At 43.5% G+C, this 24,766-nt stretch overlaps 1 protein-coding gene across 2 annotated transcripts in view; it reads right to left on the bottom strand.

The window, feature by feature from the left end:
- Positions 1 to 24,766, bottom strand: part of DCST1 (DC-STAMP domain containing 1) — a 108,371-nt gene that overhangs the window by 1,136 nt on the left and 82,469 nt on the right. For both annotated transcript variants that reach the window (XM_069218396.1, XM_069218395.1), the window contains exons 11-15: positions 18,883 to 18,978; positions 16,809 to 16,935; positions 8,813 to 8,929; positions 8,550 to 8,692; positions 5,793 to 5,906 (exon numbers count right to left, since the gene is read on the bottom strand). In XM_069218396.1, coding sequence (XP_069074497.1) covers positions 5,793 to 5,906; positions 8,550 to 8,692; positions 8,813 to 8,929; positions 16,809 to 16,935; positions 18,883 to 18,978 — 597 coding nt within the window. The remainder of the gene's footprint in view (positions 1 to 5,792; positions 5,907 to 8,549; positions 8,693 to 8,812; positions 8,930 to 16,808; positions 16,936 to 18,882; positions 18,979 to 24,766) is intronic.

Genomic DNA, 24,766 nt, shown 5'->3' with positions numbered 1-24,766 from the left:
GCAGTGGCGTAATGCGAACACGAAGCATCCAGGAGCCTTCATACCCAACATATAGCCACAGGCTTTAGAATGAATGGGCCCTGTCTGGAAGGAGGAAGCTCCCAATACCACATGGACTGCAGGGTCCTTTGTTACACCCCAGGCACGGGATTCTTGGTTAGTACCAGTCCTGGTTAGCCCACAAATGTTATGTTCAGGTCAAAGGCAGTCTTTGTCTGGCGAGAGGTAGCAGTTCCCTCGAATGGATCAGTACTGTGGTCAGTCCCTGTCATAAGTGTACCCAGTGGAGTCAGAACACCTGCCACACAAGGAACCATATTATTATCAAATCTAGAGAAAGCTTTCTTCAAGACATAGGGAACAACAGTATCCGGGACCTCTGCCATGTTTGGATTTTGAGAAATGTATTTGCCTCAGCTATTAAATGATTTGTATGTTTTACTTAGGTTATGGGTTAAGTTTAGGAAATTATTGTGCTTGCTTTTTGATTGTAAATAAGGCGACACTTGTTAAGTTCAGCTAACTTGGGCACCAGTTGCTAAAGCCATAGGCTGCAGTAATCCTTTTAATTCATTATGTCATTTATCTTCTGATGCCTTGTGGAGTTTGTGTGCTTTGATGTAATACAGCTGTATCTCCAATCTAGTCATATTGTTCAAAGCCGAGGGCTCAATTTAATGTAGTTACTAATAACCAAAACCACGAGAAATACAATCATAAGGTCTACCCTAGGATGTTTCCACGTCGCATCATGTAGGTGGTGATGTTCACACTGTGGAGATAGGAAAATGCTGTCTCTACTTGGCTTGTGTAAAGTTAGTGCTCGCTGAGCATGGGATAGATTTATACCATGCTTATCTTGCCAGTACATGCCATAAAATTGGGCTGCTTGAATCGCTCATCTGCCACATTGTGACAGCTGTTATCCACCCTTGATTGTTACCTTTCAAGCTAGATTGATGTGTTGGTTTTCATCCAGTTAAGGTTTATAGGATCGTGCTTTCTTGGGGTTCTGGGCATAGCTGCGCTTCAGTTCAGCCTCTGCGGTTGATTTCCCTGGATGCTCAGTACGGACTCCAAAGAATACTTCATAATTATATGGATTCTTTTTATGGTCGGGTTTGACAACGTAGCCGTCGCCAGACAATTATGAGACTCGCCAGAAGGGCTTTGGCCCGCCCACATGTTGGGAGCCAGGACTGCATGTCTTGAGTGGGCAGAAGTTGTGTGCTTCCACACAAAGGTCCCTGCCCTCCACACAGCTGTGATCATTTTCTTTATTTATCCAGGTGACCAAGCCTAACCTTCCAGGGGCATATACATAACATTATAATGCTATTAAAATTGCCTTAGATAACTAGATAATACACAGTGTTTTCTCTGGCAGCAGCACAGATGTAAGGAGGGCAGTCATTAACCAACATGGCCTTTTAGTTCTGGCTTGACAGTGTAACTGTCACCATTGTGTAATCTGCACCAATATTATCCTACTTTTCTTTGCTTCCACACAAAATATATTTCCATTCCCAAGCTATTTATTTGTGAAGCTTCACATAAGCATACAACAATTCTTTGAAGCCGGACCTATTGGCATTGGCACTGTATGTTTGTGTTTCTTGTTTTGACTTTAAGGATTCGACCTCGGCTCTTTCACCCTTTGCAACGAACATGATAATTACTCAATTCAGACTCATGTCTTTGCTTGTCAAATAATATGCACTGCTGTTAATATTCAGTTCATTTCTAGTGTACCAGTCTTTTTATTTAGGACTCCATGTGCTTACACTGTTTCTTGTCATGTCATATTTCTTGCAGTTTTTGTTTCAGTAGCATTTTGTCGTTACTTGGGTGAGGAGCAGCTTTGTCAGTCCTGATGTAGGTGCTTTTCCTTTTGCATTTTTTTAAAAATATATTTATGTATTCATAATCTAGGTACATCAATTCTTGCATGAATACTAACTGGCTGATGTGTAAAAAGATTAACCATGTTCCATAAAAGTGAAAATCGATTCAAATGATTACATCCTGTGTGCCCTTTACACACCCAACGCCACATCCTTGCTAAAGGTCAAACTCCAGTACTAGCAGTAAGTACTTTTGTATAAACTTGCTTGATTTTTTCCAAATCTCTTTATTTTAAAAATGCAAAAAAGAAAAACAGTTTCTGAACGGGTGCCCATTGGGTTGGTAGGCCAAAAAGCTAATACTACTGCGCTTAATACTTGCGTTTCCCCCACCCGTGTCATCACTGCCCATCTGCATTTTGCGTGTTGTTTAATTTTCATGTATTAGAGACAATTTGTACTTTACTGCCCTTCCCCATTTAACAATAGGACTTAGCCTCCTTCTGGCTTCAGCACTCTTAGAAATACCAAGGTGGTTATAAATATTTCAGAAATGTCACACAAGGACCCATGCACCACAATGTACTGTGACCATTATCGTGGGATTAGCCTCCACCCTCGGCCATCTGGTTGATGCGGTTAGCACTGGTCGCATGTTCTTCACAGAAAGTGCATGGCTTGAGGTGTAGAAAGTGGCATAAATTCCAGTGAAAATAGCTGGAAATTTGGGGTGCCACTGACACCAGACAGACTCCCTGACATTGTTGCAGAAATCTCACAGCTCAGCCATTCCCACTGTGCAGCAGGCATCGGCCAACACAGACCTTCAAAGCCATCACATTAAGCTTTCCATTCTGGCACTAAGGTTGCAGAATGTATCCTAACTCAGCATTTAAAGGCAACAATAATATTTCCTTTCCATTTTTTATTTCCGTTCAAGCTAGAATAGGTGTAATTTAGCCAGAAAATCAGATGTGACAGTACAGTGATAAGGCCTCTTACACACTGTCTGCGTAGCACCCGACAGCAAGAAAAACAATGACAAGACCACCGACTCCTGCAGAACCCTTGGACAGAAATGCCTAGGAGCTTAATGAACCTTAATACTGGAACTTAACATCCTCTAGCCAAATACAATACTAGACTACCTCCAGAGAAGGCCGAGGGGCAATCATCCCTAAAAAGATGTACAAGCCTAGAGCCAAACTCATCAGCGCCTCAAACTGTCCCTGAGCAGAACTTCCAGCAACTGTCTAAGCGCTAAACCACACGTGACTTTGCCAGAGATCAGTTTTACATAGAAAAATCCGAATTTCCATTTGAAAAAATTTAAATCTGCACACTCAAGGCTGTATACAAACACACCCTCTACACACCCAGAAATCAGACATTAACAAAACGGAAACAAACCTACCTAATTTGATCATATAAATCCCTTCATCAAAGAAGGAATATTTACCACTCATCTTAGCACCACACAAGATCTTTGAGAAAACATACAGCCTTCTCGACCCATTTTAGTCACTCTTCCTCCACATACCAAAGAACCCATCCTCCTGAAATTCTAGGGTGATGGTTTTGAGGTTTCTGACACAGGGAAGACATGAATAGTTTTATTTTTTTAAATCTTAGATTGCCCTTTGATAACCTTGATTCAGCAATAGATCCCAGCACCATCCTACCTTGATTCACATTCTTCATTTCTGGCTAAGCTCAAAGCTTGTGGGTCCGCCCTGCAAGGTTCCCTCCAAATGCCATTGCTACCTCTATCCACATCCAAAGATCTTAGACAATCACAGCCTACCCTACCATCATTAGGATGGTGGAGCTCGTCTGACACCACTAACAAAAAACAATACAATACCCTAGAAACCTAACCTTTTTGCCATTGGATACAGTGGTTTCCTCAAATGCAGAAGTAAAGCTGACCTACTGTTGCACAACACTAAATGCAGCATCAATTTCCAGTCTGTTGAAACTCCACCATTAATTTGGAGCACCTCTGCCATTCTTAAAAACGAAAAACCCTCAAAGCAATTTGTGTTTTTTTTTTTTTTAAGATTTAAAAATATTTATTCAAAAATGTATGCTGCCAGTTTGAACCAGGTCCATCTTAGACTTATCTACGACGAACAATCATATTTTTTTATTATCTAGAAGAATATCTGTCAACGTTTGCCAGGTTAATGATATCATGCCTTTAACTCCCCTCTTGCTTTTTGTATTCTTACTCAGAAATGGGAATTCATAAACTAGTTCTTTGGAAATGTTACTTCAGTCCTAAATGGTATAGATTCCTTTTGACCAGTTTTGCTTCCCCTTGATGAAAACTCAGAATTAACACCATGTTATCAGAAAATTAACTCTGCACAGGGTCACCGGGTGGGTTGCCACATATTGACACTTGTGTTTGGTTATAGCTCTGCAGCACACACAGCAGTATGAAGTATGCAGCAGTTTTGAGGGATTGCAATAGTGCATGGGAACAATTTTTATTTGTACGCTTCGTGAGAGTTTTAGTTGAATGTTAAGTGAGTGGGTGCAGTGAACTTTCGCATGTCGTGGTGATTGGAACAACTGTGCTTCGAGGGAGCATACCCTGTTGGGTTTATTAACTGTGATACGAAGGGTAATGTCCAGACAGAGGAGAATGGTAAGAAAATGGTGCTGTGAAAAGAGAAATAAGGGAAGTCTTGAAGACCAGTCTGAGTTAGTGAGGCGAAGAGCGAACATTGGATAGAAGGTTGAAATAGAATTGGAAGAGAGGGTGGTGAAGAAGGCATATTCCTGTTTGAAATTAGGACTATAACATAATGCGCATTTGTAAAGTACGCATTCTCCAGCTTAATGCTAAATAACAGATGTTTAGTGCTACCCAGCTCAGCAGAACTCATTTTATCCATCTCTGGAAGATGACAGACTAAGTTGACCCTCCGAGAGAACAAAAGTGAGGTAGGAAGTGGGTGGTGTTGGTAAAAGAAAGGTGAACATGTTGGGGCATAATACTCAGGTTTGTGAAGTGCTGGGAGGACGAAGGGCATGTATGACAGGAAGTGTCAGAGGAGGAGTCTGTAATATGGAAATGTTGGCAATGTAAGACGTAAATGTGTTACGGGTAGACTAGCTGGAGAGCGATAGGTGGGTTAAACATGTTTAGTACTAATTGCTATAATTCTTTCTATGAGCTAGCTTTTTACTGCATGGAAGGGACATGCATGCGACGCGTTGTACCTTTAAATGTACCAGCGTACAGACGTTGTGATGGAACCACAACCCTGGGGTCCTTTGGTTCACAACTAGACATCTAACTGTGGAAGAATATATGGCATCTTCTCCATGGATGTCATTTAGTGGTCGCCAGGGGTCGCAGCTGCGACCCCCAGTTTGACCCTTGCGTCCTGGCACCGCCTCTGCGACCCCTGGCCTCTGCGACCACAAAATCAGTGCCAGGACAAAGGGGCAGATCGTCCTTATGGACGTTGCTTGGGGCCACACTTCCTTGCTTTCAATCCGTTTTTTATTACAATAATAGTGAATAAAGTATTACTCACTATTAGTGTAATAAAAAAGGGGGTACAGTTAGCATGACTATGATCCTCCTTGGTAGAAGAGTTAAGTGAAAAAAGCATAAATGTATATTGTGTACATGCTTGCAAGTGAGAATGTTTATGTGAGAGAGCGTGTGTGTAAATGAGTGAAGGTCTGTGTATGTTTAAGTGTGTGTGTGTGAAAGTAAAGGTGGAATGTCACGTGATGTCACTTCCGCTACCCCTGACATTTTTGGTGAACTGACGTCCATGATCTTCTTGACCACACAGCTGTGGAGCTGTTACGTTAAAAACCCACTCATTGACATCACAGCGCTTTGGTACCAAGCTCAGGTCGTGGCTGTCACCAGGCGGGGGCAGTGTGAGTAGCCAGGATGCACTTCCAGAGAACCAGACTTACCATACGCCTCTGCCTTCGTGCTCGCGCCATTATCCGTTTCTTCACATTGATTACGTAAAATCCTCTCCTTCGTAACATCTCATTGTACAGGAACAGAATTCTTTTTTTCTCCCTCTAAAGAGAAAACGCATAATAATGATAATAACAAAAACAATGAAAACAAATAATATAATAATAATTAATAAAACTTTTCGTCATCAACAGGGGGCATTGATATGGGCACTAGAGACCTTTGACCCATAGTCCTGAGAATGTCCATTACTGTGCGTGGCTGTGTCATGCATCAGCTTTACCATGGGATGTTGTGAATTGCTTAGAGTTGCTGTTAATATAACCTGCAGGGGAGTGTAAACTCAACAAGCCTTCAAGTATAAGGTCAAATTAAAGGATTGCATTAAGGCATCGGGGGAGAGGGGAGGATTGGGAAGGGGTGGGTGTTCCAGGTAAACTGTTTATATAGTGAGGCTGTTAGTTTTGTGAGGCATAAGCCTAGGTTATCATGGCAAGGACTCCTGCTTTCAATAAAGTGGCCTTTTCCACACAGCCAGTTGTCAGTCTTTGTTTGTTCCCCTATTTCCCAAAGGACCAATGTGTCAAATAATGAATGTTTGGCAGGAAGGATGCACATCTGGGTGAGTGAGAGGAATCTTGAATCTTATGGGGATTGGCTGATGGACGGGTGAAAGGATGAATGGATAAATGGGAAGAAGGCTAGATTGGTGGTCAGGTGGATGGAAGGATAGTTAGATTGAAGGATTTATGCTCAATTTCTTATTGGACTATGCCATATGGTATAAAGCATCAGTGATACGAGATGCATGACAAGAGAAGCAATAATCCGATATGAAGATTATATAGCAAGGCACACTATCTACAACCTATTATAATACTCCCACAGCTAAAACATGCACAAGGAAGCAGCACATGGACTGCACTTTTCCTACAGATGACTCCGCTTAAACAGCCAAAGATCAGCCTTGGCTTAAATGGAATCCACAAAACCTTGGTGTGAAGGTAACAGAACTCTGTTATCGCTGCAAGCAATAATGGTGGATTATGCACCATGTAAGTCACTCACACATAATGTAGCTCGCCATAATATACAATATTCTATGATAATGCTTTTCGGCATTCTCTGTGCAACAGCATGGAACAGAGAAGCTTTGTTCAGAGTGTATGCAGAGTTGTGTCTAATATGCTGTGTGTTTTGTGTGTGTTGTTAGCATGAGGGAAGTGCTCCTCAGAAGGCGATGACATTGGGTATCTGCACTGTGCTAGAAGGTATAAGAAGTGTTGTGTCCTACGTTTCTTCTTGCAAGCAAGTGCTCTGAGCAGGTCTAGTGCTCTAAATCCTATCGCAAACCATTCCCCACCTAAACTGTTTATTAACGGTTCCCTAGACGAGATAACTTCTTCTAGGTAATGAATTACTTCTTGGACCTCCTACAAGCATGGGGTGATTCTTTAACTATTAAAACACTGTCTGACTGTTGCAGACATAACCAACTACCTCTGAAAGCTCATACCTGCCAAAATTATTGGCACGTCTCGTGGCCCTGCAGTTACGAACGTTTCAGATAATCAACAAAATCTTGATTCTGCATAAGCAGGCACCAGCACAGCACTGTCACTAATATACAACAGTTCCAACCAATTGCAGGTAGGACTTAAACTGTCAGTCACCCTAATGCTCTGGAATATCTTTGTGAGATGGGATTCCGAGTAAATTGTGGGATACCATGGCATATAAGTCAGAATGGTTATGAACTACCTGACAGTCTATTTAGGTAACATTAAGACTGGTTTCAGAATATGTGGGCAACATGTTAAATTCAGACTTTTTATCTGTCTCATGGGCATCTGCTCAACTACAACATGAACTCTTTACAACTAATCACAATAGTAAAGCTAAGGTTTTCTGACCTTTAGTGGCCATGGTGTCTTTTTCACAGCTTACTTTGCTACAATGAGCGATGGCAATGAGTGTACTTGTCTCTGATCATTTGGCTTATAAGAACAGGATATGACTGGGTCATCCAACCATGAGCATTTTGCAATGGCAGAAGAAATGCTTCTTTGGAATGGAGGCTCAGTGATTTTTCGCCTCCTGTTCCCTGCTTTGGTGTTAAACGCTCCACAAATTAAGTCTTGAAACTCTTTCCTTAATAGCAACATGTAACAACAAATACCTTAGTCAAGACCTTGAGAGGAGATCTAATATCTTACCCTCTGAAATTTCCACAGAGGAGAATAAACACCTAAAGCAAAGCTGGTGAGACAATTGTTAGTAACAGAATTCAACAGAGTGGCAATTATGGTGTTAGAACAAAAACAGAGTTAAAGCATGAGTAGAGTATGTGGGTTGTTGTTTACTGCCTCTAAGATGTGTATACAACTCTTGCTAGGCCGGACTCCTCCAAGTGACGCTCCCTGATACGCTGCATACAGTCACACTCTTGGACCACTCCGGGTTGGTCCTACAAGCTTTTTGTTGGCTAGTCAGCATTTGTTCTAGAAGGAACCATGCTTTGGTAGTAAAAACTTCTAAAATTCCACCTGTGAGACTATGATGCTTCTAGGCCATCAGATGTGGAGCCCAACCTCTCTTTTTTTTCTGGGACTATGTTGGAGCTGTGAGAGGGACCACAAAACACTTCAAGATCAGAATCGGACCGCATAGCTGTGCTGCCACCATGTTGTAAGTTAGCAACTCTTGAGTACAACTTTGTTGACATTACATACGTAGCCACAACTTACCTTCGGAAAGAAGAAGGTGGCTATAGCTCTGCGTATTCGGTGCATGTAGGCCTGCACAATGCAGAGGAGCGCCAGCAACAATATGGGCCACGAAATCATGAAGTAGTCCATTGCGCCCAAGGGCTCTGGGTTGGGGAGGCATCCTAAGAGTGTGCAAAGAGCAAGTTACAAAGGGATAGATACACAAAAAGAGAGACGAGCACCAAAGGAATTGGACCCTGTTCCTCCCTACAGAACCCTGCTGCCCATTACCCTAGACTTACGAATGTTGTCACTCTTCATCTCCGTTTCTGAGCGTGAGTTGAGGAGTCCGATGGTTTTCCGAAGGAGCCTGGCAATCAAACTATCCCCGCCTACGAAAACCCCAATCTCATGCGCACCTGTAAAGCAAGAGTACATTCAGGATCCTGTCCGGTTCCATCAGGCACCAAAACAGTGTTTATTTGAATAATAGGAACCACTGGGGCCCCCATTCTGAGCGAATTAAGCCCCGTGGAACGGCAATGTACCATGCCACAAAACCACACAGAATTCCCAGTTCCTTGCGGGTTAACGCATACACTTGCCACCTCCTCTGAGCTTTGAATTTTGCTGTCAGATAATCGGCCGCTCATAGTTTTAGAATCCTAAATAATATAGCACAAATGTTTATTAAGTAACCTAACACGATGTGAATTATGAGAAGTGACATACTTTCATAACCATACGACCAAAAATCTAATTCCAAGAAGGCATGGGTTCCCCCCCAGAATTGATAACCTATCATTTGGAAATTCCAGACACATGGGGAAGGTGGTATGTGGCAGGGAACAACATTGTTCGATGGCATATGTTGCTGCAGATACACATGTTTCGCACAGTCCGCTGCCTGGTGTTGGGCTCGGAGTATTACAAGTTGTTTTTCTTCGAAGAAGTCTTTTTTGGTCACAGGACCGAAGGACTCCTCCCTCTTCGGCTCCATTGCGCATGGGCGTCGACTCCATCTTAGATTGTTTTTTTCCGCTGTCGGGTTCGGACGTATTCCTTTTCGCTCCGTGTTTCGGTTCGGAAAGTTAGTCAGAATCTCGGAAGAAAGCGTCGGTATTGTTCCGTTCGGTATCGGGATAGTTAGGTACATCGACACCGATCATCGGAAGACTTTGGGGTAGCTTCGATTCCCCCATCGGGGCCTGGTCGGCCCGACCGCGTGCGACATCGAAGCCGATGGAACGGACCCCGTTTCGTTTCTGCCCAAAATGTCACAGTAAGTATCCTTATACAGATCAGCACTTGGTCTGTAACTTGTGCTTGTCCCCCGAGCACAAGGAGGATACCTGTGAGGCCTGTCGAGCCTTCCGGTCCAGAAAAACACTCCGGGACCGAAGAGCCAGGCGTCTACAAATGGCGTCCACGCCAACAAAACAACGTTTCGACGACGAAGAGGAAACATTCTCGGTTCCGGAATCAGAATCCGGAGACTCCGACGTCGAACAACAGCAACAAACAGTGAGTAAGACGTCGAAAATTAAAACCATCGAGAAGACAAAAGCCCAGGGGACGCCACTGCCAACAGGCCATGGCTCGACCCATAAAACGGGCGACCCGTCGAAGGCGCCGAAAAAGGGCACGCCCATAGCGAAGACACCCGACTCCGGTCGAGGGACCGCCATGGAGCAACCTCGGAGCCGCGATAGCGGCTCCGAGAGGCAAAAACAAGATGCCGGCACCGAAAAACATCGGCACCGAGACACACTGCCGAAAGCCACAAAAATTCTGTCGGTGCCGAAGCCGAAAAAAGATTCTCTCTCGGCGCCGAAAAGTTCCACACCTTCATCCTACACAGAGGAACAAGGAATAAGTGGCCAGATGCACAGATTTGGACAAGAGCTCCAAAGTGTAGAATCAGACTACACACAAAAGAGACTGTACATCCAGCAAGACACAGGGAAGATATCAACCCTTCCCCCAATAATGAGGAAAAGAAGGATCGGACTTCTCAAGGATGACGCACAACCACAAGCCAAAGTGGTTAAAAAAGTCACACCTCCGCCCTCTCCACCACAACAGGCATCGCCGGCACAAACACCGCCACAAATGCACTCACCAGCGCAAACTACCATAAGTTAAGATAATCAGGATCAAGACGCTTGGGACCTATATGACACCCCAGTGCCGGACAATGATCCCGATTCATACCCCACAAAGCCGTCACCGCCAGAGGACAGTACCTCATACTCGCAACTGGTAGCTAGGGCTGCAGAATTCCACAATGTCCAACTGCATTCCGATCCTATAGAGGATGATTTTTTATTTAACACCCTCTCGGCTACACATAGCCAATATCAATGTCTCCCAATGCTACCAGGGATGTTACGGCACGCAAAACAAATTTTTGAAGAGCCCGTAAAATCAAGAGCCATCACCCCAAGGGTGGATAAGAAATACAAACCACCACCCACAGACCCAGTGTTTATTACTTCGCAGTTACCACCTGACTCCGTAGTAGTAGGGGCAGCTCGCAAGAGAGCAAATTCCCATACATCTGGCGACGCCCCACCTCCGGACAAAGAAAGCAGAAAATTTGATGCGGCAGGAAAAAGAGTAGCATCACAGGCAGCCAACCAGTGGCGCATCGCAAATTCTCAAGCGCTGCTGGCCAGATATGACCGCGCACACTGGGATGAGATGCAACTTCTCGTAGACCATCTTCCCCAGGAATACCAAAAAAGGGCGCAGCAAATAGTTGAAGAGGGACAAACGATCTCAAACAATCAAATCCGCTCTTCACTGGACGCAGCCGATACTGCAGCGAGAACAGTCAACACTGCTGTCACCATAAGGAGACACGCTTGGCTCCGCACTTCAGGCTTCAAACCTGAAATCCAGCAGGCTGTCCTTAATATGCCCTTCAACGAGAAACAACTTTTTGGCCCTGAAGTGGACACAGCCATTGAAAAACTTAAAAAGGACACAGACACGGCCAAAGCCATGGGCGCACTCTACTCCCCGCAGAGCAGAGGCTCTTTTAGAAAAACTCCATTTAGAGGGGGGTTTCGTGGCCAACCCACAGACACCACCAGCCAACAAACAAGAACCACACCATATCAGGGTTCATTCCAAAGGGGAGGTTTCAGGGGATATAGAGGGGGTCAATTCCCAAGGAGTAGGGGAAGATTCCAGACTCCAAAAACACCTCCACCTAAACAGTGACTTTCAAGTCACACAACCCCTTCACTCAACACCAGTGGGGGGAAGACTAAGCCAATTCTACCAATCTTGGCAGCAGATTACAACAGACAATTGGGTATTAGCAATAATCCAACATGGCTATTGCATAGAATTCCACAAATTCCCACCAAACATCCCTCCAAAAACACGCAAACTGTCACCACAACATTTAGAACTTTTAGGACTAGAAGTTCAAGCACTACTGCAAAAGGATGCAATAGAGTTAGTACCAGTACAACAAAAAAACACAGGAGTTTACTCCCTGTACTTTCTAATTCCAAAAAAAGACAAAACATTAAGACCAATATTAGATCTCAGGACACTAAATACCTACATCATATCGGACCACTTTCACATGGTCACACTACAAGACCTCATTCCACTGCTCAAACAGCAAGATTACATGACCACATTAGACCTAAAAGATGCGTACTTTCATATACCGATACACCCTTCTCACAGAAAGTACCTAAGGTTCGTATTCAAAGGAATACATTACCAATTCAAAGTGTTGCCATTCGGAATAACAACTGCACCAAGAGTGTTCACAAAATGTCTAGCAGTAGTAGCAGCACATATCAGGAGACAACAGATACATGTGTTTCCTTACCTGGACGATTGGCTAATCAAGACCAACACAGTAAAAAAGTGCACAAACGACACCACATATGTCATACAAACCCTTCACAAACTGGGTTTCTCCATCAACTATACAAAATCACACCTCGAACCGTGTCAGACACAACAATATCTAGGAGCAACCATCAACACATCAAAGGGAATTGCCACTCCAAGTCCATAAAGAGTGCAAGCATTCCACAAGGTAATAAGTGCTATGTTTCCAAACCAAAAGATACAAGCAAAATTTGTGCTAAAACTTCTAGGCATGATGTCATCATGCATAGCCATTGTCCCAAACGCAAGACTACACATGCGACCCTTACAACAGTGCCTAGCATCACAATGGTCACAGGCACAGGGTCAACTTCAAGATCTGGTGTTGGTAGACCGCCAAACATACCTCTCGCTTCTATGGTGGAACAGCAACAATTTAAACAAAGGGCGGACATTTCAGGACCCAGTGCCTCAATACGTTATAACAACAGATGCTTCCATGACAGGGTGGGGAGCACACCTCAATCACCACAGCATTCAAGGACAATGGGATGTACACCAAACAAGATTTCATATCAATTACCTAGAACTGTTAGCAGTATTTCTAGCGTTAAAAGCCTTTCAACCCATAATAACACACAAATACATTCTTGTCAAAACAGACAACATGACAACAATGTATTACTTAAACAAGCAAGGAGGAACACACTCAACACAATTGTGCCTCCTAACACAAAAAATATGGCAGTGGGCGATTCACAACAACATTCGCCTAATAGCACAATTTATTCCAGGGATCCAAATCCAACTAGCAGACAACCTTTCGCGAGACCACCAACAAGTCCACGAATGGGAAATTCACCCCCAAGTTCTGAACAAGTACTTTCAAATTTGGGGAACACCCCAGATAGATTTGTTCGCAACAAAACAAAACGCAAAATGCCAAAACTTCGCATCCAGGTACCCACACCGCGAATCACAAGGCAATGCTCTATGGATGAGTTGGTCAGGGATATTTGCATACGCTTTTCCCCCTCTCCCTCTCCTTCCATATCTAGTAAACAAGTTGAGTCAAAACCAACTAAAACTCATACTGATAGCACCCACATGGGCAAGACAACCTTGGTATACAACTCTACTAGACCTTTCACTAGTACCGCATGTCAAACTACCCAACAGACCAGATCTGTTAACACAACACAAACAACAGATCAGGCATCCAAACCCAGCATCATTGAATCTGGCAATTTGGCTCCTGAAATCCTAGAATTCGGACACTTAGACCTCACACAATAATGCATGGAGGTCATAAAACAAGCTAGAAAAGCTTCCACTAGACACTGCTATGCATCTAAGTGGAAAAGATTTGTTTGCTACTGCCATACCAATCAAATCCAACCATTGCATGCCTCTACAAAGGACATAGTGGGATACTTACTACATTTGCAAAAAGCGAATCTCGCTTTTTCATCTATAAAAATACACCTCGCAGCAATATCTGCTTACCTACAAACTACTCATTCATCGTCTCTATTTAGAATACCAGTTATTAAAGCATTCATGGAAGGGCTAAAAAGAATTATACCACCAAGAACACCACCAGTTCCTTCATGGAACCTTAACATCGTCTTAACAAGACTCATGGGTCCACCTTTCGAACCCATGCATTCCTGTGAAATGCAATATCTAACCTGGAAAGTCGCATTTCTCATTGCAATCACATCCCTCAGAAGAGTAAGTGAAATACAGGCATTTACCATACAAGAACCATTTATTCAAATACACAAAAATAAAATAGTTCTAAGAACAAATCCAAAATTTCTACCAAAAGTAATCTCACCATTCCATTTAAATCAAACAGTAGAATTGCCAGTGTTCTTCCCACAACCAGATTCCGTGGCTGAAAGGGCACTACATACATTAGACATCAAAAGAGCACTAATGTACTACATTGACAGAACAAAGCTAATCAGGAAAACAAAACAACTGTTCATAGCTTTTCAAAAACCACACATAGGAAATCCAATCTCTAAACAAGGCATTGCTAGATGGATAGTCAGATGTATTCAAACATGCTATCTTAAAGCCAAAAGAGAATTGCCTATTACACCAAAGGCACACTCAACCAGAAAGAAAGGTGCTACAATGGCCTTTCTAGGAAACATTCCTATGAGCGAAATATGTAAGGCTGCAACCTGGTCTACGCCTCATACATTTACTAAACACTACTGTGTAGACGTACTAAATGCACAACAAGCTACAGTGGGCCAAGCTGTACTAAGAACATTATTCCAAACTACTTCAACTCCTACAGGCTAAACCACCGCTTTTAGGGGAGGTAACTGCTTTATAGTCTATGCGAAACATGTGTATCTGCAGCAACATATGCCATCGAACTGAAAATGTCACTTACCCAGTGTACATCTGTTCGTGGCATTAGTCGCTGCAGATTCACATGTGCCCTCCCGCCTCCCCGGGAAGCCTGTAGCCGTTTAGAAGTAGATCTTAAATCTTAAACATTTGTACATTTGTAAATAATTATTATAAACTTTTTATGTACATACGTATTCACTCCATTGCATGGGCACTATTTATAGCAAACAACTCCATCCTCACCCTCTGCGGGGAAAACAATCTAAGATGGAGTCGACGCCCATGCGCAATGGAGCCGAAGAGGGAGGAGTCCTTCGGTCCCGTGACCAAAAAAGACTTCTTCGAAGAAAAACAACTTGTAATACTCCGAGCCCAACACCAGGCAGCGGACTGTGCGAAACATGTGAATCTGCAGCGACTAATGCCACGAACAGATGTACACTGGGTAAGTGACATTTTCAATATGCTTCCTCTGTCAGAAGAAAGATTGAGGAATGACGCCTACTGCTGCTGCAGTCAAAGCCTTGTATGATTGTACTGTTCTAAATTACCTCTGGTTCTCTGGCTCTCTCATGGGCAGAAAAACTGAATGTGGAAAATCTGATTCACTTGTAATCAGGCAGAGCGGAGTTCGATTAAGTAATTGGGCTCAGCCTGGCTCTTAGTGAGGGCGTGAGTGGGCTAGTATCACCAACTGGTATTTAAGAATTATGAAGTATTTCAAGTGTGTTGATCTGTATTATAGTAATAACTTTATTTTCCTTTATGGGACTGACTCCCTCAGACTTCTGGCTCCATCGCACTGAGAAGTGCAATCGTTTTATTACACAAATCCTGGATACTCCAAATGGAAAACCAGATTGCCCTCTTTGCATTCCGTCTTGCGACATGCAAATATACACCGATCTGCAGGTGCATTAACTCAGCCAGCCATTTTGCCAGCATACAGAGCAATACAATCAATATTAATTTGTTGATATGATTTACATACTGCTAGCATATAACCTAGGAGACTGCTACAAGGAGCCTATAAAGACTGGGGATGAAAGATAAGTTAGTAAGAAGTAATGATGCTACCGGAATATAGACTTATTTACTATAGAGATTACTTTTTCTGGGTGAGACTCTAAAAATGCTCTCTGAGGACTGAGGGTATCTGGGCTCCCATGTTTGTGCTATAAAAAGAGGGACTTGTATTTTAGAAGGCTGTGTGTGCTAACAGGCAAGAGTGCCTCTGTCAGAACCCATATCTGTAAGATTCAGTGATTAGAAATAGAGCTTTGGTTCAATTTTATCATATTATGCTTTTTACATTTTTTGTCAAGGTTTCAAAAGTAAACAAACCCAGCATAGAGTGTGGGTGCCACGTACAAATAATGGTTTTGCAACATGCATTTACAGTAGTAGAGTACCAGTTTTAACTTGCAAAATCAACAGGAGACAGAAAAAGATTAATACAGATCACAAAGTTTTCATATTATACTATGGACATCATTATTCCGTGTGTACCTTACAAGCACAAACTACTCAGTCCAGCATAGCAACTCGTGCAATAGAGATGTTTGAGGGAGTAGTCTTGTAGTGATCATATCATGCCTGGATTTGAGGAGGGAAGAGGTCCTGGTAATTTTCAAAGTGTTAATGGGATATCAGGACACCTTTCTGGCTATGCTGGGTTGGAACTCCCGGCCTTAAGGAGTAGAAAATCGGTTGTAAATCGGGTGTTTCTCCATCAGCTGTTGGTGTGCTTTTTAGGGAATGTGATTAGAACTGAAACATTAAGGGCCTGATTTAGGATCTTGGCGGGTGGAATACCGCTTCACAAACGGCACGGATATCCTGTCTGTTATATTACGATCTCCATAGGATATAATGGGACCGTAGTCCGGTGGACGGGATATCCTTAACATTTGTGATGGAGTATTCCCCTCCGCCAAGATCTAAATCCGGCCCTTAACGTTTTGCAATAATTTAGCTCAAAACGGAATCATACAGAATATTTGGCACGTTACCCACCCCCCAAAGAGGGCGATAAGAAATGTGACTGTGCACTAGCCCACTTACTTTTGAAGGTGTACTCCACAGAAGCGCGCTTTCTGATAATCTGGAAGATCACGGTTAAGAGGTGGTCTATGATGCAGACAGCGATCACGAAAATGATGATGGGGATGCAGTGCAAGAGTTCCCGAATCTGAAAAGGAAAGAGGTGGTAGTCTCGTTAGCAGAAGCAATGGTTCCCAGAGGTTAACAACCCTGCAGCCTAATAGACAGATTCCCGGAGAGGCTAGAAACGCTGTACAACCCTGGGGGCACCACATTTCCAATCTCTGACTTTCATTTTATAGTTTGGGTACCCAACCCACAAAGGTATACATATACATGTGTGAATTTAGTTATTTGTATATTTTCTATGACACCTAGATTCACCATTTCAAAGTGTAGACTTACACCGAAGTGTAGAATTATTCTCCTCCCCCTGCTGGAACCTCCCACAACAGGATTTAAGCGTGTAAAGTTACTAATAGTAACTTTTCCTATATGAGGGGAAATCTTCACAGTGGTGGTGGACATCTCTTGGTGGGAGATGACAGGAAAAATGTTTTAAGCTTATTATTCTTTAAAAAATATTTTAACATAAATGTAAAATAATTGAAAATATTTATTTCAAAACTAGAACTAATTAGAACAATAAAATGTTAGAGCAAATTAATTGTGATTTTATCATGACTGCCGTTATATTACAGTGAAACTATTTTAATTGTTATAGCAATGCCAGCAAAATAACCTTTGCTGCTATTAAGACATGTACCTTGTATGAACATGGGTGAACTAAATCTGTATTAAATTCTAGATAATAAGATTAAGATTGTGCTTCATGTGTATTCGGTCTGTTACTTCATAGGGTCATGACTTTTTGTTTGTGCACTGGTTCAAGTTTGCCTTCAAAACTTCTACATCGGAACACCATAGGTAAATACCATCTGTACTAGCTCTGGTACAATTTGGAGTCGTGATCTGGTTAAAGGAGCCCTTTTACACGGGTTATTTCTCTTTATGTTAATTGTGCACAGCTAGGACGCTGCATGAAGTTTAACAATAGGCCCTAGCTTTCATAGCTAGAGAAGATTTGATTGGCCCTACCTGAATAATAAGATAAGAACTACTAAAGACCTGGTGTGTCTTTCAGAGGCAGCAGAGCCTGATTTGTGACTGACTCTACCCAAACTTTCAAGCAGTCTGTACTTCAAGAGGGTGTGGCCTTTCAGTATATATATATACCGCCCTCCCTATATACTACACGCTTCTGTTGGTCACTATGCAGGCGCCCCATCTGATGATCAAGGAGCACACCGCTGAGAGTGACTGAATGAATGGGAGAACTCATTCCACAGTTGCCATTCAAGAGCCTTTCATATCAGAAATGGAGAAGACGATCAATATAAAAATCGTACATGGAGGTGATTTGGCAGACCCTGTACTGGGATGTTCCCTAAGGGCTTTTTGGTGGCATCTCCTCTACTATGATCCCACCCAGGAGTGTGTTGTGGGACCTCTACTGAGATGTTGTCTAGGACAATGTCCAAGCATCTCCTCTACTGAGATGTCCCCTGGGCAGTGTACAAGCATGTTCTCTATTGATATGGCCTCTATGACTCTGTTGAAGCATCTCCTCGACTGAGATGTCTCCAGGGCTGTGTTGTAGCACCTTTACTATGAAGTCACCAAGGCTGTGTAGAAGCAACTGTTCCATCAAGATGTCTCCAGGCCTGTGCTGTAGAGCCTTCTCTTATAAGGTGGCAGGGTTGTACCATAGGATCTCCTGAAGGAATATGTCTCCAGGGCTGTGTATTGGGATATATCAAGGCCTGTTCTTTAGCATCTTCTGTACAGATATGTCCCAGAGTTATGCTGTAGGCTCTTCTGTAGGGAGTTGTTTACAGGGATGTGTAATGGCATATCCCCCACTGAGATGTCTCTCACTCATGTTTTTTGTGATCTCCTCTAATAAAATATCTAGATTGGTGTGTTGTAGCACCTCTTATACTCATGTTTGGCGCATGGTGCTTCAAGCAATGATATCTCAGTTGATGAACGGCACTAGGGTATGATTCTGGACCTGGGTGCTCCTTGTCCTTACCACTGCCATCCTCTCACATCCGAGGATACCAATCCGGAAGGGGAATATGTAGTTCACAGCCTCTCCTTTTTTCAAGGGCAGCAAAGTGCGTTTCCCCTGCAAAGAATGAAATGAAAGAAGTATCAACTCAAGCTCACAGAAATCCAACCAGTGGATTTCTGACATCCCGTGAACCCTCATCCCAGGTGTATGCAAGTAAGTAAGTGTCACAGGGAACTTTCTATCCCCTCTGAAGGCTTATATGTCCCATTCAGTGATATGCCCATACCATATAACTAAGTCCCACTAGGCCACCTAACTCCTATCAGAAGCTTGTGTGCAAACTAAGCCTGCATCCCCATTGTCCAAGAGGTCATCTACCTCCTTTGGCACCTGGTGTGTCTTGTGTCATTCTGAACCCATATAACCCACAGATCTCTGATTCTACTGCACTCCAGTGTGCATTTACCTTTTTCTAGAAGCCTTCAAACCCTCAATTGTAAACCAGTTTATACCACAGAGTTCCAATACCCACATTGCATGTCAGTGATCCTAATGCCATGTTCCGTAGGCCTGCACTCCTCCACCCCTCCCACCTCCTGCTGCTCTCCCTTCTCACCTACATCTTGTAATTTTCACTCCTCCTCTTGTACCCACATCTCCACTTTCATGAAGACTGTCATTCCACTTTCCTTTTATAACCACAATCCACAATTGCTGTCCCTTCCCATGTTGAATTACCCTAGTGTAATTATCTACTACCTGTTAGCTCATCTATGCATTTTTCACCTCATCAGTTCTCTTTTTCCGGTGTATTCTAACTCCAGTCTTAGTTAACCTGAGCACCCCGCCCCCCAAAAAAAAAGTTTACAAAAGAAAAGGCTGGGCTCGAGCAGTGAGTGGGGCAGTGTGGGTGAGGAAAGAAATTGGGAGTCCAGCAGGGTTAAAAAAAAAAAAATGCTGGGTTGACATAGAAGGGAGAAACAAGAAGAGCTATTGAAAGGAGCAGTAGCACATGAGGGAGATGGAAAGTGAAGCAAGAAGGGAGCATGTATTATGAACTTTCTATCCAAGACTAAGACGTGGACTCCAAAGGTCAGTTGGCTGACTTGTGTAGCTTCAAGGACATCACAAGCTGCAAGATGACTTTTTCTAAAGTGCTTGGCTGACTAGTGGCACCTGAACTTGGAATGGACTTTGCTGTTGGCCTCTGCCTGATACCCCGAGGGTCTCTAAGAGCCCTCTCGTGAGGTTCTGGCGACCTTAAAAGTGTACTCCTGTCGATGGTTGGGACTTAAAAGCCTAAGTCACAAGGTAAAATCTTTGACCAAGATGAACCTATTTGGTGTATCCAACCAGTACTCCATAGCAGTCAGCCTCCAATTGTGTTTAGGTTTCGGTCTACAACAACCATTGACTATCATTGGCGCTTTACCTTTTTGTTGGTGCTATTTCTACTTAAAACTTTAAAAAATCATATTTCCTGGTCTCCTTAGCTGAATTTTTTTCATTTTGTTTGTTCTCCACTCAAACAAGATACCAGGTGGATGTTCTCAGATTAATTTAGTGGCTTTGAGGGTTCATGATGGCAAGGGTTGTGATTATTCCTTGAAGTGGGCAGCTAACTAACCCAAATAATAATCCAATTTCTTACAATTTCCTGCAATATTGAATCTGTCCCAGTGGTTGTCAATGCCCCCCCTCTACCCTTATTTCACAAGACCAGGACTTTTTACCAGCTTCCGCAGTGTCCCCGTCCTGACCTCCCTGTCTGCAGATGCTTTAATCTAATCGGCAATGGGAGGCAATACAGTGCTTTTTATTTCAACAAAGGTTAGAAGAAATAGGGTAGCCATTCCATTGAACCTCCACAATTCTGCTTATTGCAGCCCTGCCAGCTAACACTGTGCCACAGTTTGGCCGGTGACATCGCCTCCCTTTTCATGGTCACCTGGTGAAGACCCAATATCACATATTGGCTGCCAAGATGATCTGGAAAGCTCCGCACATAGTTGGTTTCCAGCTGCTCTTTGGATGGATACTGTAAGCAGCCGATGTTCATTAAGGGGTGTGAAAACACCCTTGAACATCAGCAGCAGCTGCAGCAGCCTTTTTTTTGTTTTTTTTTTGTTGAGGGGTTAAAGAGGTCGATTGGGTAGAAAGTGTGTGGGGCAGACGTACAACTCAGGAAGTTTTAGGCATGAAGCCACGTCCATCCAGGGCCACATCCCCTTCTCACATGGTGAATTGTATTTTGAAGTTGTGAGGTCTGTTATTAGTGGCCTTTCTTCTACAATGGGAGTAAATGCAGGACTAATGATGTTACTTCTAGACACTGTACATCAAGGCTGATGAGCCAGCAGTTCCTGCTGGCGCATGACATGATTTAAAAGTGAATAAGGTAAGACCTGCTCCGTCGAGCCATAGCCACTCTTCACTCAGCATCAATAATAGTTTGATTACCGGCACATCTAATGGTACAAATTACGTACGGCTTTCTCCTATCATACTTTTTACCAGACAGACTTATTAAATCCACCAAGTCTGTAGCAGGGTGGAGTACATGGCCACGCCCCAGACCCCTGCCCTCTTGTAGTGAATGTTTATTCCTCTCCTGGTGGTGCCCTAGACAGGAGCCTTTGTGTGCTGAGTTGACAATTGTGGCTCATCCAAACCCTGTACTGTTCCCTCTGTGTCATGTACAAGTTTGCACTGCCTCTCCCGTAGGACTGTTTTCATTGCCTGTGGGTAGCTGGTGACATTCTGGGATAGGAAGTCTACAGGGACTAGGGTAAGAGTGAACTGTACAGCCACAAGGTGATATCCGGCTCTTACTACCTCACATGCCTTGTTTTGGAGCCACCATGGCTTTGTTTGCTTAAATAGCCGCCAGTGTACTTCCAGGATTGTTATGCAGATATGTATGGGATGCCATCACAGCGCCTAAAAGGATCCCTTTATTTCAACCCCTTTAGCCTTCCTTCTCCCTCCAGGACCACAGAATGCATCAGTATGATGCAAACAAGAGTGGTGTTGGACTGTAGGTATGAGCCTTATTGCAGAATCCAGTTCTGAGATAGGGAAAGAGGCACTTTAGTTTATTTGTCATTAAGTTCTTGCCACTACCCCTCCTGAGGTGTAGTCTGTCAGCCATGACTCTCCAGCCGGCTCAGACTTGGGCTTTTCTTTCAGTCTGACTCCATGTGTACCCTACTCCTTTCAGTCAGCCTTGGCCTTCCTATTTTCCCTTTCCCCTGGGGGTTCCAGGTCATGGCTTGCCTGGTGGTGTTTAATGCAGGCTTGAGGAGGGTGTGACCTATCCAGCCTGAGCATCTTTTCATAATTTCTTTATGGGAAGGGAGTTTGGAAGTCCGCTGCGGTAGATTGTTGTTGCGGATGGTGTTTGGTGTGCGGATTTGGAGGATTTTCCTCAGACAGGTGTTGATGAAGATCTGGACTTTGTTGGTAGTGGTCACTGTTGTCCTCCAAGTTTCTGCTCCATACATAAGGACTGATTTTACATTGGTGTTTAAAAAGCCTGATTTTGGTTTGCTGTGTTATCATATGCTGATTCTTGCCTTGACCTTGGTATCTGTGCAGCCCTGCTTGTCTATGACATTGCCCAGGTAGGTGTAGTCCTCAATCTCTTCCAGTGCATCGCCTGCAAGAGTGACTGCAGCTGTGCTGGCTGTGTTACCCTTCATGGTCTTGGTTTTTCCCCTGTAGATGTTGAGGCCAAGGTGTGCTGATGTGACAGCTACATTGTCAACCTTCTTTTGCTCTGCTGATGGGCATGGGAGAGTAGGGCCAGGTCGTATGCAAAGTCCAGGTTGTTGAGCTGCATCCAATGTGTCCACTGGATCCTATCTCCTCTCCCTGCTGTGGATGTCTTCATCATCCAGGCCATGGCCAGCAGGAGGAGAAAAGATGGGGGCAAACAAACCGGGCAGACTCTAGTCCTCACTTGGAAGGCTTCCATGATTTGTCCTCCTTGGACTGTCTTGTAGTCATTCCCTCTCAAGAGTTCCTGGTGATTCTTACGAGTTCATCTGGTACACTGTAGTGACAGAGGAGTTTCTAAAGTGTCTCTCTGTCCTCGCTTTTGAATGCCTTCTCATAGGCGATGAAGTTAACATAGATGGGGAGTTCCCTTCCATCAACTGCTCAATAGTAATGTGCAGTGTTGCAATCTGCTCTGTGCAGGGGGTAACTGCTTGGTGTTCTAGCAACTGAACGTCAGCTTATTCCTTCATTCTGTTCAGGATGACTCTGTTGAACACTTTGACTGGGAGTTGTGGTGAAGCTGGGACCACGTTAGGGGCATCCAGCTTTCCACAGCACGCATCCGTCCTGGGGGTGCCACTCGTGTTCGCACATCACCCGTGGTGCCACTCTGGGTCCGGGGTGTAGCGACAAGGAATAGGAATGTATTTTCATTTCTAAGTTCAAGCTGTGATCTCAACAATGTTTTGCAACAGAATCCTGCAAACAAGCTAGTGCTAAAAGATATGAAGGAACATAGGGGATATTGAGAGCCAGGTCTTCAAGGCAAGATGGGTAGGAAGACCACTAAAGTGAGGGGTGGGAGGAATAAAAGAAAAGATTTGTCACTCTCTCTGCAATATAGCCTTATTTCCAATTAGGGACACCGGAGAGGCGGAGTTTGGGGGTGTTATGCCAAAAGTCTGTTTATTTACTTTCACGGGGCTTTTGTTTCTGCAGTTTGAGAAGAATCCTGGGCCAAACGGTGTACTAAAATGTTTCAGGAAGGCGTGTTTTTACTAACAAAAAAAAGCTAGATTTTCAAAGTAATTCGGGACGTGAATGTATTGAAAAAAACGACTATTATATGAAAAATATATTGGCATAGTGAACTTATGACATTAAAATGGCTGCTTGGCACTGTAATATATCATACCACTATAATATTACCATGAAGCAGATAAAAGATCGTGATGGATGTTGGGTTGTAAGTTATATGGGCATGCTTTGTGATTCGTGAGTGTTGCGTGGGTTCCTCTAGTCTAGTGGTTACTTGAGGTGACGTCACTCGGGCTGTGAGGGAAACAGGGTGTTTCATTTCGTTGTTACTTTATTTGACGACTGAATTGAAGTCACCTGTTCCCGCCTACAATTTGTGTTTGACGCAACAGTGGCATCTAGTGGCAATCGTCTGAACTGTCAAAGTGTATTTATTTTAATAGAAATTTGGCATAACGTTATGTAACTAGGAATCAGAGGGGAGTGATTTTGGTTCCAGGTCCTGATAGGCCAGGGTAGCAGGTGATTAGTTTCCCGTCAAATACCGCGGTCCGTTCTTTCGCCCCAAAAACTGCCAATCCCAGACCTGAACAGAAGGTATGGATGTGTTCTGCCACGGTCGCCCGGCGCATTGCATTGTAATGAACAATAAACCAGGCTCTCTTTTGTAAGTTGTGTAAGGGCCCCCCCAAGTAACAGAAAACACGGTTTTTGACGCAATAGGGACATCTAGTGGCGATTGTTTGAACTGTCAAAGTGTATTTATTTGAATAGAAAATTGGCATAACGTTATGTTATTGGGAATCGGGGAGGGGGGAGTGATTTTGGTTCCAGGTCCTGCTAGGCCAGGGGAGCAGGTGAATAGTGTACCAGTCAAATTCCGTTCTTTCGCCCCCAAAACTGCAAATCCCAGATCTGAACAGAGGAGTATGTATGTGTTCTGCTAAGGTCGCCGGGCGCATTACATTTTAATGAACCATAAACCAAACTCTCTTTACTATGTCGTGAAAGGGCCCCTAAGTAACAGAAGACACGTTCTGCCACCCTTATTTTGTCACTCAGTCACCAGGATCAAGCTGCAAACATTTTTCGTTTATTGGAAAAACCCATAACATGTAAATGTCCATTCTTTTATAGTTTACTC

Source organism: Pleurodeles waltl, chromosome 12 (assembly GCF_031143425.1).
Source record: "Pleurodeles waltl isolate 20211129_DDA chromosome 12, aPleWal1.hap1.20221129, whole genome shotgun sequence".
Taxonomy (NCBI): Eukaryota; Metazoa; Chordata; class Amphibia; order Caudata; family Salamandridae; genus Pleurodeles; species Pleurodeles waltl.
Note: the sequence above shows the minus strand (reverse complement) of the source record. Positions and strands in the feature narration are given on the sequence as shown.